General features: G+C 38.9%; 1 protein-coding gene across 1 annotated transcript in view; it reads left to right on the forward strand.

Annotated features, from left to right (window-relative positions):
- The window catches only part of DNAH5 (dynein axonemal heavy chain 5), a 309,924-nt gene that overhangs the window by 146,736 nt on the left and 146,407 nt on the right, over positions 1-16,781 (forward strand). Inside the window, exons 24-35 of the mRNA XM_037893325.2 lie at positions 279-514; positions 2,662-2,880; positions 3,563-3,625; positions 4,617-4,855; positions 5,872-6,112; positions 6,925-7,124; positions 8,293-8,446; positions 10,247-10,410; positions 10,945-11,101; positions 12,535-12,747; positions 13,174-13,398; positions 15,643-15,815. Of these exons, the coding sequence (XP_037749253.2) occupies positions 279-514; positions 2,662-2,880; positions 3,563-3,625; positions 4,617-4,855; positions 5,872-6,112; positions 6,925-7,124; positions 8,293-8,446; positions 10,247-10,410; positions 10,945-11,101; positions 12,535-12,747; positions 13,174-13,398; positions 15,643-15,815 (2,284 nt within the window). The remainder of the gene's footprint in view (positions 1-278; positions 515-2,661; positions 2,881-3,562; positions 3,626-4,616; positions 4,856-5,871; positions 6,113-6,924; positions 7,125-8,292; positions 8,447-10,246; positions 10,411-10,944; positions 11,102-12,534; positions 12,748-13,173; positions 13,399-15,642; positions 15,816-16,781) is intronic.

Raw genomic sequence — 16,781 nt, forward strand, 5'->3', positions numbered from 1 at the left:
GTCGAGCATCCTTATGGCACTGAGAGGCAAAAACAGGTCCTCAGCAATTAGATTGTTTTAAGATTAAATTGAAATGACCATTCTGACAAAATTTACATTGCTTTTTGCCCAATCTCTTAACTCCATAAACACGAGAATAAAACACATATGTAACAGTCATCTGCAAACAAAATCAATGTTTATATTTGAAAAAGTACTGACAATTTAACAAGAGGCTTGTGTGTATAAAGCCTGTGTTTGGGGAAATTATCTAAAATGACTTGTTGTCTGTTTTCTAGCTGACCTGAAGCTAGCACTGGCTGCAGAAACCAAGGCTTGGATGATTGAGTTTGGGCGTCACTGTAACAAGAAATACAGAAGAGAGATGGAAAACATTTTCACATTTGTAGAGGAAATTGGCAAGAAACTGAATCGACAAATTAAGGATTTGGATGACATAAGAATAGCTATGACTGCATTAAAAGAGATTAGAGAGCAACAAATCCCCATAGACTTCCAAGTGGTACCAATTGAGGTAATCAAAAGGGGATAAGTGTGTGTTTACTTCTGGTGTGTATAGAAACACTGTCTTGCAGTGTAAATTTTGAAAATGTGATGAGAATATCTATCTATCTATCTATCTATCTATCTATCTATCTATCTATCTATCTATCTTAGTGCTGATATGAGCTAATTAGTTAAACAATAAAATGAGTCTGGTCCTGAAAGTCCTTCATGTGCAGAACTCCCATTAGGGCAAATGTAAACTCAATGAGCCAAGAGGCAGGACGTAGGCATAACTTGCCATAGCAGCAGAGAGAAATGGAGAGGCTCAGGCAAGTGGAATTCTCAAATGAGAATTACTAAGGCAGTTGACAAGAAGGCTGTTGCCCTTGGGTGCTGCAGAGGCCAAAGCGTATGGAGACACAAAGGAGGTGACTGTTAGATGAATAACCAGAGATCTTTGGAGTCTGGTAGAACAAGTTCATGCAGGCTTAAATGTGTACTGTATAGGGAGGGTATCCTGCAGATCTAAGTCAAGAAGGAAGACAGAGGTGGAGTTTTGCCTGAGGATGTACATCTTACTGAGGACAAGTACTTGATAAAGAAAAGCGTTCCTGACTCTTGGGAGAATCACAGGTTCTCCTGATCAAGACAGAAGATTCAAAGAATATGCTGTAATTTTAAAGAAAATACCCATTTCCTATTTGAATGTTTCACCATTAAAGCATGACCTTATCCCAATGCAGTTTTGTACAGTGTGGCTTATTGATGGCTACACCTCAAATAGAAGCTTCTGGCTTAAATTCCCAATCAGCAACCAACTATTTTGTGCTTCTGTTGTGCCTGCCTTTTGAATTCTTAGCTCTTTAGTTTAGCCTAGTGCATATTTTCTACTTACCAGAGATACTAGCAAGTCTACTCTTTTAGCTTGGATATATAAGGGGTACATTTGCTGATGAAATGCTTGATTAGGACAACTGTTTTTCAATGTCAGTTTTCTCTAGAATAAACTTCAGCAATTTCTGAAGTGCAGTTTATAGCTGTAATTAAGGAAATAATGTGCTAATGTGCTCCAAATATGAGTTGTGGACTGAAAATATTGAGTTTCATACATGATACTTTCAGTATCCCTGGAAGCTAGAAAGCATTCATGCGTTTGTTACAGGTGCAAATAACAGACATATCTGTTGATTCACATACCAGTTTTTGGCTAGCTTTGTATCTTGGCATACTCTTCCTTAGGAAAGCTCATATCAAGATTGATTTTTAGTCCATTATTTGGTCTAAATAAAATGTTTTTCTTGGCTGTCATTAGTACAGTACAGTTCCAGTTCCTCTTTCACCCATATTTTTGTTCAGACCAAACAGTTACCCAAAGTTCTTAAAGTTCTAGAATGAAAATATGTTAGACCAATTTAATTGGTTTCTGATTACTTTAGCTAGTTGTTGCAATGTAGTATATCAAAACAAAGCATCCGTGATACATATGAAAATTCAGGTACTCAGAGACCACAATACTGGAATCTATAGATATGGGAGGGGCAGAGTTGGGGGAGCAGGTAATAAAGCAGCTAATATACTTAATTGTCAATTCATACACCTAAGATCTCTGGTAAACCTTGGCTGTGCTGGATTCCCACTGCTCTCAGTGGTAAATGTCTGATATTAGATTTAAGCATGTATGCAAAAGAAGATCTGTTCAAGAGTGTTGCTTATTTTATTGTAAAATGTTTAGCTATTCCTCTCTTCCATGTATTACCGGTGGTAGTGCTGAACATAGTCATTATTGTGGGTCAGTTCTGAAGCATAGCTTTAATTTAATTCTTCTTACCCTTATCACAATGAAAATGAATTTGTAGGTTACATAGGCTCTTGTCATTATAACCAGAAAATAATTTTAGAGCAACAGGTTGAAACACAAACAAACATCCATCAGATCCAGGAGTCGAATGCTGTGAAGAGGAAAAACAGTAGTTTTAATTTCTGTGTGATCATGGATTCCTGAATTTGTTGTTTATGCACAACTATATTAGCACAGCCTTCCTGCTTCTCTAAAAGGCCCTCTGGCACTGTCTTCAGTCTCCCACATTTAAAATCTTGAGGATTTATATATGTATTTGCATAGAATATAGCATGTTCTGTACATGGTGAATATAGATGCAACCATTGTTTTGACAGGAATCCTATGCAATGTTAAACAAATATGAGTTGCTGGTGGCAAAGGAAGAGATGGAGAAGGTGGACACCCTGCGCTATCTCTGGGAGAAGCTTCTGGTCCGGGCAAATGAAGTGCAGAATGAGCTAGTAACTCTGCAGCCTAACTTCAGGGGAGAACTAATTAGCACTGTGGAGATATTTACTGAAGATTGCAATCACTACTATGCAGACTACGACAAGGTATTAATCTGTGGAGTGTTTCAAAAGAAAGAAACTTAAAAAAAAAAAAGCATGTAAGTTCTCTGTGTGACCCTTGTAAACCATGTGGTTTTCAACTTCATTGCAAAGGGGGCTGTGATCATGAAGCATGAGAGTCAGTTAACTTTTTTTCTGGAGCACGTGGTAGGGGTTGTGATTTTTCAGCAAGGGGAGCTGGGGGCAAATGAGGATGATAGTTCAGTGTTACGGAGGCCTGCTCAATACAAGCCGATTGAATAGTGCTTATACTCCAGTGAGTGGGAGGTTTGTCTGGCATGTAGGAGGGTGGAAGCTCCTTGCACCCTCCCAATTTCACTGTTGCAAAGAAGACAGGCAGAGTCGGTCTCCAGTAAACCAGCTCACTAGCATCTGCTCTCTCACCAGTAGAAGGGGATAGTGATGGGTACTTCTTAAAGGTCCTTCCCAACTCATTAAGTATGAAAAGTACTTGAATCCCCTTCTGTCACCCTTAGTTGTGCCAAGCACCTTTCCCTATGAATAGACACGCTGATCTCTCTGGTACTACTAGATGTGAGCCAGGGTGGCAAAACTCAGTAGTAAAAACTATTAATGAAGTTAACACTTGAACAGACAGTGAAATCATATGTGCCAAATGCTTTATTTTTAACATTGGTGAACAGCATCTTTAACTTTCTTCTTCCAGAATGGACCAATGGCGGTTGGTCTTGAGCCTCAGGAAGCCAGTGACAGGCTTATCATGTTCCAGGTATTCATTCCCAATTAAAAGACTTAATTAAAATGTCATGTAAGTAGCAAAAACATTTCAGTCAGTCAGAATTTAGCAGAATACTTAAATAAATTCCACAAGGCTATATAGTCCACTTAATTTGGCTACTGGGACCAAAGTTTGTTGAAATTTTTTCAACATTAGCTAGCAAAGAATAATAAAAAATTGAATTGCAAAAATGGGTAACATGCATCTTACATACAGAATTTGTATAATAAAACATAATTACTAAGTGCAGGTGTCCTGATTGGAGTCTAATTGTGCTGAGCATACACTTTGATATATCTGCATCTTTGGTCTCACTTTTTAATGCTCACTCCACATCACCAGGCTTTTGCCAAATCTTCCCACTTCTTTATATTATGCAACTCTCCCCCAAACATATATACTCTTCGCTACCCTTCTGATAAAATGCTTCCACATGCCTTGGCTAGTTTCCACTCTCATTACAGCAGTTTTCTCTATTTGGCCCCTGCTTCCCATGTTGCTCCCTCAAATACAGCCAGAGTTCACATGCAAAATGGTCTGAGTTGCTAGGAAGGAAAACCTGACTTCCCTATTCAAATCCCTCACTTGAGGATTTGCACTTCAGACCTGAATCCTAGCTTTCAAGGCCTGCAAACCTCATCTATGCCTTTATTTCTTCTCTTCCATATCATAACCAACCTTTCTCACTCTGTGCCACCAAAGATAACAATCTGACTACTTTCTTCAACCCACCCCACTATTCCAGAAACAACCTTCTATCCTACCATGTAGGCTACCACTCGCTTCTTCCATGAGGACTTCCAACACAGGCTCTAGTGAGTGTCCCATTTTTATTTAAACATAACTTTCTAACCATCCTTTGCATCACCTTATGTCACTTGTCTGCCTTTTTAGATGATAGATACCTGTGAGCAGGGGCTATGTTTTCTCTTGTAGAGCTCTGAGCATAATACTAGCATTTGCATCTATATATTTTTATTAGAACCGATTTGACAGCCTCTATCGAAAATACATGACCTACACTGGTGGGGAAGAGCTTTTTGGTTTGCCTGTTACCCAGTATCCTCAGCTACTTGAGATAAAGAAGCAGCTGACCCTGCTACAGAAACTTTACAGCCTGTACAACAATGTTATTGACACAGTTAATGGCTACTACGATATCCTCTGGTCAGAAGTTAACATTGCGAAAATAAATAATGAACTTTTGGAGTTTCAGAACAGGTGAGAAAGTGTTGAAGTGTGTACAGATGGTTAAGCTGGGTGTTTTTACTTGTTGAATAATGGTAGGGATTGCCTTTTACTCATTATACTTAGATAAGCATGTTCTTGCTCTTTAAAATGTAGTTGAAATCTTCCACTCATCTCTTTTTACTGTCTTCACCAAAGAGGGAGTAGTTTACCAATTGAGGTTAAAGGATTCTTGTACCTTGGGAGTTTTTTCCAAGTAACAAATAATTTCCCTGTGTCTAGAGGGCAAATTTGGAATTGATCATTACTTTTCTCTAGTTGAAAGATGGTTACATTTTTCTGAAATACAAATGGAATAATTTAACTTAACTTTCCACTGCAGAGGACCCCTTCAGCAACGTATGGGGTTGCTGCTGTGTAACCCAATACTTTTCCTATCTAACAGGGGCTGATATACATGTACAGAATTGAAGCTCTTGTCAAACAGGGAATTGAGTGAGTTCAAGACTCAAACCAGGTTATCCTGCACATCCAGGCAGAATACCGCCACTAAGTACCCCATAATCAATAGTATTGGTCAAAAGTTTGGGGAAGGAGAATGTTTGAGAAAATTTAAACTCTTTACCGTTTTTGAAATTTGGCAAATGTTGATTGAAAAATAAAAATAACTTAAAAGGAATTCCAGAGTTGTATGTGGTGAAGAAATATTACTGGGATAATAGTTGTTATAATGTAGTAAAATGGCTCATAGATGGACTAACAGACCGTGAAAATGTTCATTGTAAGGGTAGTACGATTGTTCAGCTGAACTTCTTAGAACAGGTGTGTAGTCTTCCCTGATCTGCAGCCAATGAAATAGGCTGATGGGGAAAAATACAGGTTCTCCTAAAGCACATGTACAATTACTAAATTCAGGAAACTTAAACTAAACTCTACTTTAACTTCAGAACTATTTTGTGCCATTGCTGTTGCTTTGTTCCCTTAGCTAATTCAGTAACATAAAGGGACATCTGAAATGCTTCAAAAAAGTTAACATTGTATACATGCAGGTGTCGCAAACTTCCTCGCGCTTTAAAGGAATGGCAGGCATTTTTGGATCTAAAGAAGACAGTTGATGATTTCAGTGAGTGCTGCCCTTTGCTTGAGCTTATGTCAAATAAGGCCATGATGGCTCGGCACTGGAAGAGGATTACAGATCTCACTGAACACGACTTTGAGGTGGAAAGCGAGACCTTCAAATTGAGGAATATCATGGAAGCACCTCTGCTGAAATATAAAGAGGAAATAGAGGTATTAGTTAGAATGGCACAGAAATGAGCAGTTAACACTTTTCAAGGCATTGTAATATCCTTAGTGTGACCTTTTTCATAGTAGTTAAATAGAAGGAATCCATACATCCTTCAAAAAGAAAAGGAGTACTTGTGGCACTTGTGGTACTTCAGTAACTCTCACATACTCAAAACCACACTAAGGTATCCTTTCCAAATACTCACCCCATTCCTGAGGTTTCCCTTAAATTTCTTTTATGAAGTAACAAAGCCTTAACATAGCCTGTGCTTCAAAACAGACATCAATCCTGCAAAGACTTAAAGATTGCAGTGGGACCCAGCACAGGAGTTAAAATTTGTACAGGTGACTTGCTTTGCATTAATGAGGCTTTGAAAGATCATTACTGAGCTGGCCATCCTGTCCCTACCACTAGTAGAAATACTGTGGTGAAAGATGATCTTGAGAAACTGTAGATAGGTAGATATCTTTTGTATAGCCACTCAGCCTTTTGTATCCTTAAACTGGAGTTAAACAGCTGGTCTGGCTGCCAGGAATGAGCAGAGTAGCTCTCTACCTTCTCATGTAACTCATCTGTAGAAGGATTGCATATCAAAGTTCCTGCCTTTTTCAGGTGTGTTAATTTTAAGATGAATATGAATAAAGAGGTTTCCATTATTTTTGCACGTGAAAAATATATCGGTAGTCTTTACACTTACTGATCTATGTTAACCGTCTAGCCTAGCGAATGCTATGGAGAGAGAGGATAGTAGAATAGGGATGCTTGAAGCTGAGCTGAAAGAGCTTCTCTTATTAACTGGCTATTTATTTACTAGGATATTTGCATCAGCGCGGTGAAGGAGAGAGACATTGAGCAGAAGCTGAAACAGGTGATTGCTGAGTGGGACAACAAAACTTTCACCTTCGCCAACTTTAAAACTCGTGGTGAGCTGCTCTTGAGAGGAGACAGCACTTCAGAAACGATTGCTAGCATGGAGGATAGCTTGATGGTTCTGGGCTCTCTCTTGAGCAACAGGTAACAGAGAGGGGATTTATTATTAGCAAAAGACTTTGGCTTGTTAGATAAAGTTGCCCCTTCCAACATAAAAGGAAAAATAAGAAAATAAATACAGAAATATCACTAGTGTATTAGTGCTAAACATGAAGGCCCCATCCTGAAAGCTGCCCTACGCGGGTGGTCAGCTTTGCCCTTGCAGAGTCATATTGATCTCTGCGGGGCTCCATGTAGGTATAAACACACACCCATGGTACAGGATCAGAACCTAAAGGCTTAACAATTCTTTTAATCTGTGCATGACCCACTGACTTCCTGGGAACCTAATTGCATGGACTGAGGACCATATATGGTTCCAAGAACTTCTCATGTATAAACATCTGTACAGTTTACAGGTCACAACTAATCCATGTTAAGTTTCAGGTGTGCTTAGAGTATAAAATGCTATCTCAATGATGTGTGTTAATTTTAAAATTTGAAAGGATAGGGTTCATTGTAGATCTTTGTATAAAGAGAATTGGCTGTTTTCTTTGGATGGAAAACTTGTTTTCTTGTAAATCAGTCTGGATTTCTATATTTTATGACAACTCAACAATATAATGCGAAAAATGATGTAAGAGTCAGGGGAATCTTGAATGACTGGTTGCTAAGGACCTATCAATTATGTGAGATTGTGGCTAGATGTTGGTGGCAATCTTGGGGTTTCTGACACTTTTTAATCTGTAATGTAATTAGAGATCACACTAATTGCAGATCACTTCCTTATACCACAGATAGCTGTAATAACTTTCATTATGTAAGCTGCTATAGGTGTAAAAAAAAAAAAAAAAAAAAAGGTAAAATCATTGTTGACCCTTCAATGTCCCTAGAGTAGTTCACATTGCCTATATTTATGTATTCAGGGCTCTTGAAAGATTCTGGATCAAGTCCTGCTTTCCTGCTCACTTTAACATTCCCATTGGAGTCCAGGGATGAGCAGGAATTGACCCTGGAAAAAATGGTGTATAGAAGACCTTAAGTCAGTGTCGCATATTATCATATGGGTAGTGGTGGTAGTGAGTGCTGTCCAATTTACACAAGGCATTCATTTTCCTCACTTAGAATGTCATGTGCTTGATAAGGCCAAAACATGCTTTAAAAATCATAGTTTTCTTTTCTAATTGCAGCAACTTTATGCATTTTTTTTCAGGTACAACACCCCATTCAAGGCACAGATCCAAAAATGGGTACACTACCTTTCCAACACAACAGACATAATTGAGAACTGGATGACAGTGCAGAATTTGTGGATTTATTTGGAGGCTGTTTTTGTGGGCGGAGACATTGCGAAGCAGCTTCCAAAGGTTTTTGAATAGCTACTTTCTTTTAAATCTACTTTCTAAATACACAACTGAATTAGTTTAAAAATGACTCAGGCATTTTCTATAACTGTAGGTTTCAGCATTCCTGCTTTGCCATCTTTCTACCCTCAGGCCTTTTAAAAATGTGAGCAGAAGGGTAGGGTTTGTGGAGAGAACAGTGTGTAAAGCTGAAATCCATTTTTAAAAAGTACTAGATAGGGGTTTTGAACTATGTTGTGATAATCTTTACTCAGGATCTTAAAATGATTGATATTTGTACTGGTTTTGTTGAAATAAAGGCATACAGAAAACCGAATATTAACTTCTTTGAGAAACAAATTTTGGGCCTCACATCTGGTACAAGTATCAGAGGGGTAGTCGTGTTAGTCTGGATCTGTAAAAGTGGCAAAGAGTCCTGTGGCACCTTATAGACTAACAGACGTATTGGAGCATAAGCTTTCGTGGGTGAATACCCACTTTGTCGGATGCCACAGGACTCTTTGCCACATCTGGTACAGTTTACATTGACATGAATTGGGCCCTTGATTACTAGTTTCCTCTCATCATAGATGTCTGCCATATTGTCCTTATTGTGGACAACTAGTAAAGTGATAGTTTATATGTATTAATATTGAAAAGAGTGCATGATTATCTGTCTATTGAAAGTAATATTTTTATTTACTTTTTTGATTCATCTTAAGTGTTACTACAATCAAAATTCACTTTTTGTTTGTACAACTTGTACCACATGTTGCATATTCAAGTTAATTCCAAGTGCAAATCCAATAATTAGGAGCACAGACAATTGCACTTGAACAAACAATTTCATTGTCCTGATACAAAACAAATGTAACTTTAGCAGTTGCTTCATAAACTTCAGCACAGTAGTTAAAGCAGCCATTGATGAAGTCATATAAAAATAGCAAATGATCAAAGTGTGTGTGTGTGCGTGTGCGTGTGTGTATATATATATATGAAAATATATAATGTGTTGTATATCCTTTATCATTTAAAAACAGTCTACTCTTAATGTGAAATCAGATTGGATAAAGAATCCATATACCGTCTAAGCTTCTCACGGTTAATTTGTGAGTGAAACTTATCTGAGATGTATTTGCCTGTGGAATAGTCTAAGTCCCATTGTTGGGTTCATACTAAAACTAGACTGAGTATAACATGGAGTGTACAATCGAGAACATTACTGTACTGGTGGGGTGGTAAACTAAATTAGATGACCCAGTAGGTTTTTTCATGTCTAGACTGTTATTTAGTCACTAATATTTGTTACAGGTGTCCACTCATCTTTCAAACTAAGAAGGGCATACAGTTCTGGTGGGAGTCTTAACATTTCTCCTAGTTTCTTTAATGTTAAAATTAACATTAGTTTTTGGAAAGTAATATAAATCTGGGGTACTCTATTTAAACATGGTTTCAGAGTAGCAGCCATGTTAGTCTGTATTTGCAAAAAGAAAAGGAGTACTTGTGGCTCCTTTTCTTTTTATTTAAACATGATGGATCTAAATGCTGGCAACTGAGCAGTCCTACTTCCTACCTTGAGGAAGGGTGAGGAGGGAAGGGAAACGTTGGGTTCAGTGCCAGACTTGGAAACGAAATGTAAAAGCTTTGACAGAGAATACCTAACTTGTATTACACCTAGCAAAGTTGACATTCTGTGGGGATAGTTGATAAAATCTGAGTGGTCCGAACATTAGTTTTAGCAGCATTCATGAATTCAGAATTATTCTATCTGAATTGAAGATCTCAGTTATGTAGATGACCTGCTTTCCCCTCCTTTCCCCACAGGAAGCCAAGCGTTTCTCTAATATAGATAAATCATGGGTGAAGATCATGACGCGGGCCCATGAGATGCCAAATGTGGTCCAATGCTGTGTTGGAGATGAAACCATGGGGCAGCTTCTGCCACACTTGTTAGAACAGCTCGAAATTTGTCAGAAGTCACTTACAGGGTAAGACTGTTAATAGGGTACAATTACAAGAAAATTGTGATAAATAGCACAACCACAGGACTAGACAAGAGAATAATTCCTTCAGTGCTTTTCTCTTGCATTGGGCCCAGGGGTGCAGGCTTATTTTCTGTGCATCCATGTAAGGTGAGGGTGCAAGTTAGTATATAACTTAATTTTGAAGTAAAGGAAGCCTGACGTGGAGTTCATTAGCAACACTTTCAACAAATGCATCCAACTTCAGCAAGCTAGAACTGCACTCTTAAATTTTAATTACTATTCTGATTGATCTGTAACCTCCACTGGCTTTGTGCAATGAGATAATCTATAATTCCAAATGCTAGCATCAAAGCAGAATCTTAACCCATCGGGGCACAGTGGGTCTGAACTGCTATTATTACCACTAATGAAAACTGCATTAATGTGTTGTGTTGGGAAAATTTGGTCTCCCATCACCAAAGGGATAAGATGAAGCTCACCTTATGAAGGCAGTGTTGAATAAATTACCACCATGAGGCTTGTTTCTTTTAAACTCAGGTACCTTGAGAAAAAACGACTTTCCTTTCCTCGGTTCTTCTTTGTGTCGGACCCTGCTCTCTTGGAGATACTTGGCCAGGCATCAGACTCTCACACTATACAGGCTCACCTGCTGAATGTCTTTGACAACATTAAAACTGTCAGGTTCCATGAAAAGGTGGGCACTGCTCTAATCTTGCCACACTAGTCTTGCAAATTGGCAAGCAATGCACAGCGTTTCTTAAATGAAAAGTTATACAGGTAAATGGGCCATCCGCCAGATCCACAAGGGATCTTGAGTGCCCTAGTGCTGATTAGACTTTTTCCTCAGGGGACTTGGGTTCCGAATCTTCACTCACATGACAAATTAATTGTGTGTAGAGTGAGGATGGTAGTTCAGAAATTTGCACCTGTATTTTGGCTTAGGAACATGACATCATGTTAGCAGTTTTAAACACTGACACTTTCTGTTGCCACAAGTATGTGCCCTGTGTGTATATATAATTTTTTTGGTTAGAAATAATTTTCTCCCTGTCTAGGTTATCCCCACCCACAGTATCACTTGCAAAACTTAAAGCCAATCACTTTCCAGTTGACCTTTGAAGGGTGTTTGAGTTAGAAAACAGGCAAAACAAGAATGGCTGTCTGGTATTCTTTATGAAGACAGACCTGTAAAGGCCAAGTGTTTAATATCTGTGACAGTTGGCTACTGGGATTTTAGGTTATTTCCCATCTCCTCCCTATTCGAAACAAAGCACACTTTTCCACTCAAGGTAAATAGTATCACCAGTTCACTAGTTACATTTTGGGGAGGTTTGTACTGGTATTGGCATGTTCCTAGAGCAGCCCTTGTGGTTATGGGAATACTGGGACTGCAGATATGTCCACCTGTAGGGGTATACAATGTAAGAAGTCTTTTTACATTCTGATTTCACCCTTAACAAATCTACTGGGGGTAGGGCAGCAGTGAGAAACTGAGCCTTTAGGTTTTTGGTGGGGAGACTTACAAAAATGACTACAGATTTCACAAGCACAAGTCCTATTGTTTTGTGTACTGAAGACCTTCAGGAGCTTTAAAAAATCCCTTTTATAGATTAAGTATAATCTTGAGGTTAAGGCACTGAATTAATACTCAGATGCTGATTTGGCTTCTGACACTGCAAGTAATTGTCTATGTGACTTTGGACAAGTTCCTTAATCACTCAGTTCCTCAGCATCCCACTCTTGGTCTGTTTTTCAGTTTAAGACTTCAAGCATAGTGAGTGCCTCTGTATAGTGCCTAGATCATTTGGCGTCTCTAGGCACTAACATGAAAATAGAAGTAAAATTTAACAAGTGAGATCATCTTACAGCCTGTTATTCATTTGAAAGTTTACTTCAGTTATTGCTAAAACACTGTTAGAGGAAACCCTGATTCTGAATAAGCCTTACCGGGATCAGTAGTGATTAATTTGTTACTGTAGCTCATTTCTTTTGGCAGGTACAACCTGACCTGTTCAATAAATTACCAGGATTAAAAATAGTTAATTGTGTTGTGGAGATGTTGGAGAAATGACCAGTTCGTAGCAGTAATGTTCTGTATATTACAATATTTTTTTTTGTTTCAACTAGATATATGATCGCATTCTGTCAATTTGTTCTCGAGAGGGTGAGACAATTCAGTTGGATAAACCTGTAATGGCTGAGGGTAATGTGGAAGTCTGGCTCAATTCTCTCTTAAAGGAATCCCAGTCCTCATTACATGTTGTCATTCGCCAGGCAGCCATGGATATCCAGGAAACTGGATTCCAGTTGATTGAATTTCTTTCTTCTTTCCCAGCACAGGTGAGCTTATTAAAATGGGTGCGGAGCTAATAAATAAAGCTAAATAAATAAAGCTAATCAAATGATTTGTAAAGCGTTTTGAGATCTACTAATAAACTGTGCTATAATAGTGCAACTATTTTAGTGGGATTAGGAGAAAATATGTTTGAGTGAACCTTGATTAAAAATTGTTGTCCTCAAATGTGTGCAGCTCCTGTTGATTTTTCAAAAGGCATCACGTTTGTACACCAAGTAGATCTAGACTTGGGATATAAAGTATTTACTCAAGGTAGTTTTACTTCTCTGATGAAGGCATGAGTTACACCTTTTAATAAATTTTGAAGTATTTAATTTTATTGAATAATTTATTAAGTATTAATAGAAAAGCATATTTATGTATGCTAACTGAAAAAACTTCACAGAGCATACTGTTTGTTTTTTCATAAGGTTGGGTTATTGGGGATCCAAATGATTTGGACAAGAGACTCAGAAGAGGCATTGACTAATGCCAGGTATGATAAAAAAATAATGCAGAAGACAAACCAATCTTTCTTAGACTTGCTGAACACTCTGATAGACATGACAACCAAAGAGCTCAGTCCAGTGGAGCGAATTAAATATGAGACACTAATCACTATCCACGTGCACCAGAGGGACATCTTTGATGATCTGGTAAGCATTCAGTTTAGCTTCGTGTGCTGTCACAGTATTATATTTAAACATGGCTCTATAGCTGCTGAATATGCCCTTTCAAATATGAAAATGATATGTATACCTACATCTAGCGATTGAGTCTCCATTTCATTCCTGTGATGTTTGGTGTTGGGATACTGTGGGGAAGCTTGCACTAACTGCAGCCCAGGTTATAGCTGATCCATGGACAAAGTAAGGGTTTAGTTACTTCAGAGGCAGTAAAATAATTTGGAAACTATAAAAAACTAATCAGGCTACTAGACTTCTGGATTGTAAGAAAAAATATTGGCAGATGACAGATGACTTCTACTACTTGGGCTTGTTAGAAAAATAGGCCTTGCTTTTACAGTTGCTGATATGAGGGTTTGAGTTCATTTCCACTGATAAAATTTCAGGGTTGGGACAAGATTAAACATAGCTAATTTGCATTGATGGAAAGAGACCAAGTTACAACTCCAAGTGTGTGTCAATTCAAGATCAATGCCTGTGGTGAATGGTCAACCCTGGGATAATTTTTTACCAAATTCTATATAAATTCTGCAAGTGTTCTAATACATTTCTGAGTGCAATTCTGACTGTGTTCTGTGGATTATCAACTGAGGTTCCAAGAATAAACTGAATGGAGCTAGCATAAAACTTCATAAATGATGGGAAGAGGACGGAAACTGATGATGTCAAATTCACAACACTAAACCTAAAACAAAGGGCCTAAACTCATTGACTAACACACTTACATCCACGTAGTCACTTCACGCTGCCAGAGCAGCCTAATCAGAGGAGATGGTGGGGGAAGGCTTAGTATAAATTACAGCTCAGGCCAAAAAGTATCCACTGACTTTAGTAATAAATGAAGCATTTTTTTTACTACGTGGTGCTTCTAGGCAAAATATTGTTGTGTGACTTTGTGCTTTCTTTCTTGGTGAGGTAGCACAAGCAGGCAGTGGAATGATGACACAGGCACAAGCTAAGTAACAACAGAACATAAAGAGAACAAAGGCAATTCCCCTCCTGATGCTTGCTCTCACAAAACCCTTCCATTTTTCCACAGGCAGGAAACACCTCCTCCTCTGACCTTTCAGGGTTACTTCCCCTTAGGGAGGAAGCACATCCTTTAGGGGCTCTCTGGATGTGCCACACACACAAATCCAGCCAACCCTTGTAATTCTGAGATGTATGCATATCTCTACAATATAGATAATAGTTCTGTAGAAATATCAGCTCATGTTGGTTGTAAGGTTAATAAATTGCACCTCTCATCTGCTGAATCCATGGTAATCCAGAATGAGACAGATATTGTAAAAGGAAAACAAAACTGCTTGTTCTGGAAAGAAACCTGGAGATTTTTTTTTTCAAACCTTCAGGAGATCATGAGAGAACTTGCCAACTGTACATAAGTTACCACCCAAAGTGGGCTCAGATTTTCAAAGTCTGAAGACACCTTTAGGGGCTTATATTACTCTGTTGCTTTTGGGGTTCTTGAGAAAGAAGGATGTGGCTACCCTTTCCTCTCCCCTTTAGCCAGTCAAGACCCACCTTTCTCTACTTCCACCATCCTTTCCTATTTAGGAATAAAAATAAGTACATTTTAGATAAGGGATAGTTTGGGAGAGAATCCCCCAGAAGTCTCATCTTTACATGACAGCTTTCCTTTTTTAATCACTTCTCTGTTACCATTTTCACTGTATCTGAACGCTGTAGCACCCACATGCAAAAAACTCTTGTTCTAAGTCCTACCTCATTTCCTGAAATTGTTCTGTATTCCCTCCCTCTTTCTGATCTGGTGGCATTTTACATGCTCTTTGCATAGGTGTGAGCCTCCAAGCTGGAAGGCAGTAGAGAATCAGGTTCTTAGATTCCTAAAAATCATATAATCAAATGGTAGCTGGACTGAATGAGTCCTCCATCTTTCCAAGACAGAATTCCGTGCTGTTTAGCTGTGTTTAGGTCTTTTGGAAAATATCATAAAGTCAGGTTCTAATGACTTTATATGGTCACTAGATTCCATGGTGCCACTCCAAAAAACTTTGGCCAAAAATTCTGCCCCCATTACACAGCAAGTGTGTGTAATGTTGCTAGCTGCTGCAGTTCACTGCTGAATGGACTGAATTTCTAGTGGTGCTCTAATCTGGCTTTTGGAGATCTACTAACATAATGTGGTATATAAATGCAAAATGCCTATTTTAATCAGTTAGCTCTGTTGAGGATTTTTTTTTATTTTCCTAGTGCCGTATGCACGTCAAGAGCCCTACAGACTTTGAGTGGTTGAAACAATGTAGATTTTACTTCAAAGAAGACTCTGACAAGATGATGATTAACATCACTGATGTGGGTTTTACCTACCAGAATGAATTCTTAGGCTGTACTGACAGGCTTGTCATAACTCCTCTCACTGACCGGTAACAAAGTTTGATTACTTACCCAATGTTTATCATTTTTGGCTTCTCACCACAAAGATTGTCTCAAAGTTTTGCTTATTTGGGGCCAAATTCTGTTCTGATTTATGTCCTGTTCAGTCTTACATTCAGTGGGTTTGCATGACCTGGGAATCAAAGCATAATTTTTGTTCTTTTCCTTTACAATATGTAATAACGTTCAGAAATCCATGATTACTTCTATATGCCGTGTTAGTCTTTATGTTGGCTGATATGTGACATAAAACAGCTATGTTATTTAGAGGAAAGTTAACATAAGTAATATAGTTTGAAAAAAAAATAATTGAGTTAAATTCCACATGAAAATGCCCATGAATGCTGATCAGATTTAGCCACAAACTTAAGTTCTTATTGTGCAATAAAATCTGAGAGCTGAAGTCAGTGTGGATCTGCTTGGAAGAAGGGGCTCCACCTGCATGACTGTGATGACAGGATGAACCTTGATGAACCCAAAATAACCAATATGAACTTCTCTATTTTTTGCTATCTCAAGCATCTGTAAGTTCTTCATCTGACCTTGTTATAGGGCCAATTTCACTGAATCTGAATTTGCATCAGATCACATCATAGACCAGGGATGGACAAACTTTTTGGCCTGAGGGTCACATCTGCGTGGGGAAATTGTATACAGGGCCATGAATATAGGGCTGGGGCAGGGAGTGCGGGGTGTGGGAGGGAGTGCGGGGTGTGGGAGGGGGTGTGGTGCACAAGAAGGGGCTCAGGGCAAGGGGTTGGGGTGCAAGAGGGCTGAAGCAGGGGGCTCAGGGCAGGGGGTTGGGGTGCAGGGTGCAGGAGGGGTTCAAGGTGTGGGCTCCGGGTCAGCGCCGCTTACCTTGAGCAGCTCTGGGGTGGCAGTGGTGCGCAGCGGGGCTAAGGCAGGCTCCCTGCCTGCTCTGTCTCTGCGCCACTCCTGGAAGTGGCCAGCATGTC

This window comes from Chelonia mydas, chromosome 2 (genome assembly GCF_015237465.2).
Source record: "Chelonia mydas isolate rCheMyd1 chromosome 2, rCheMyd1.pri.v2, whole genome shotgun sequence".
NCBI classification, from domain to species: Eukaryota; Metazoa; Chordata; order Testudines; family Cheloniidae; genus Chelonia; species Chelonia mydas.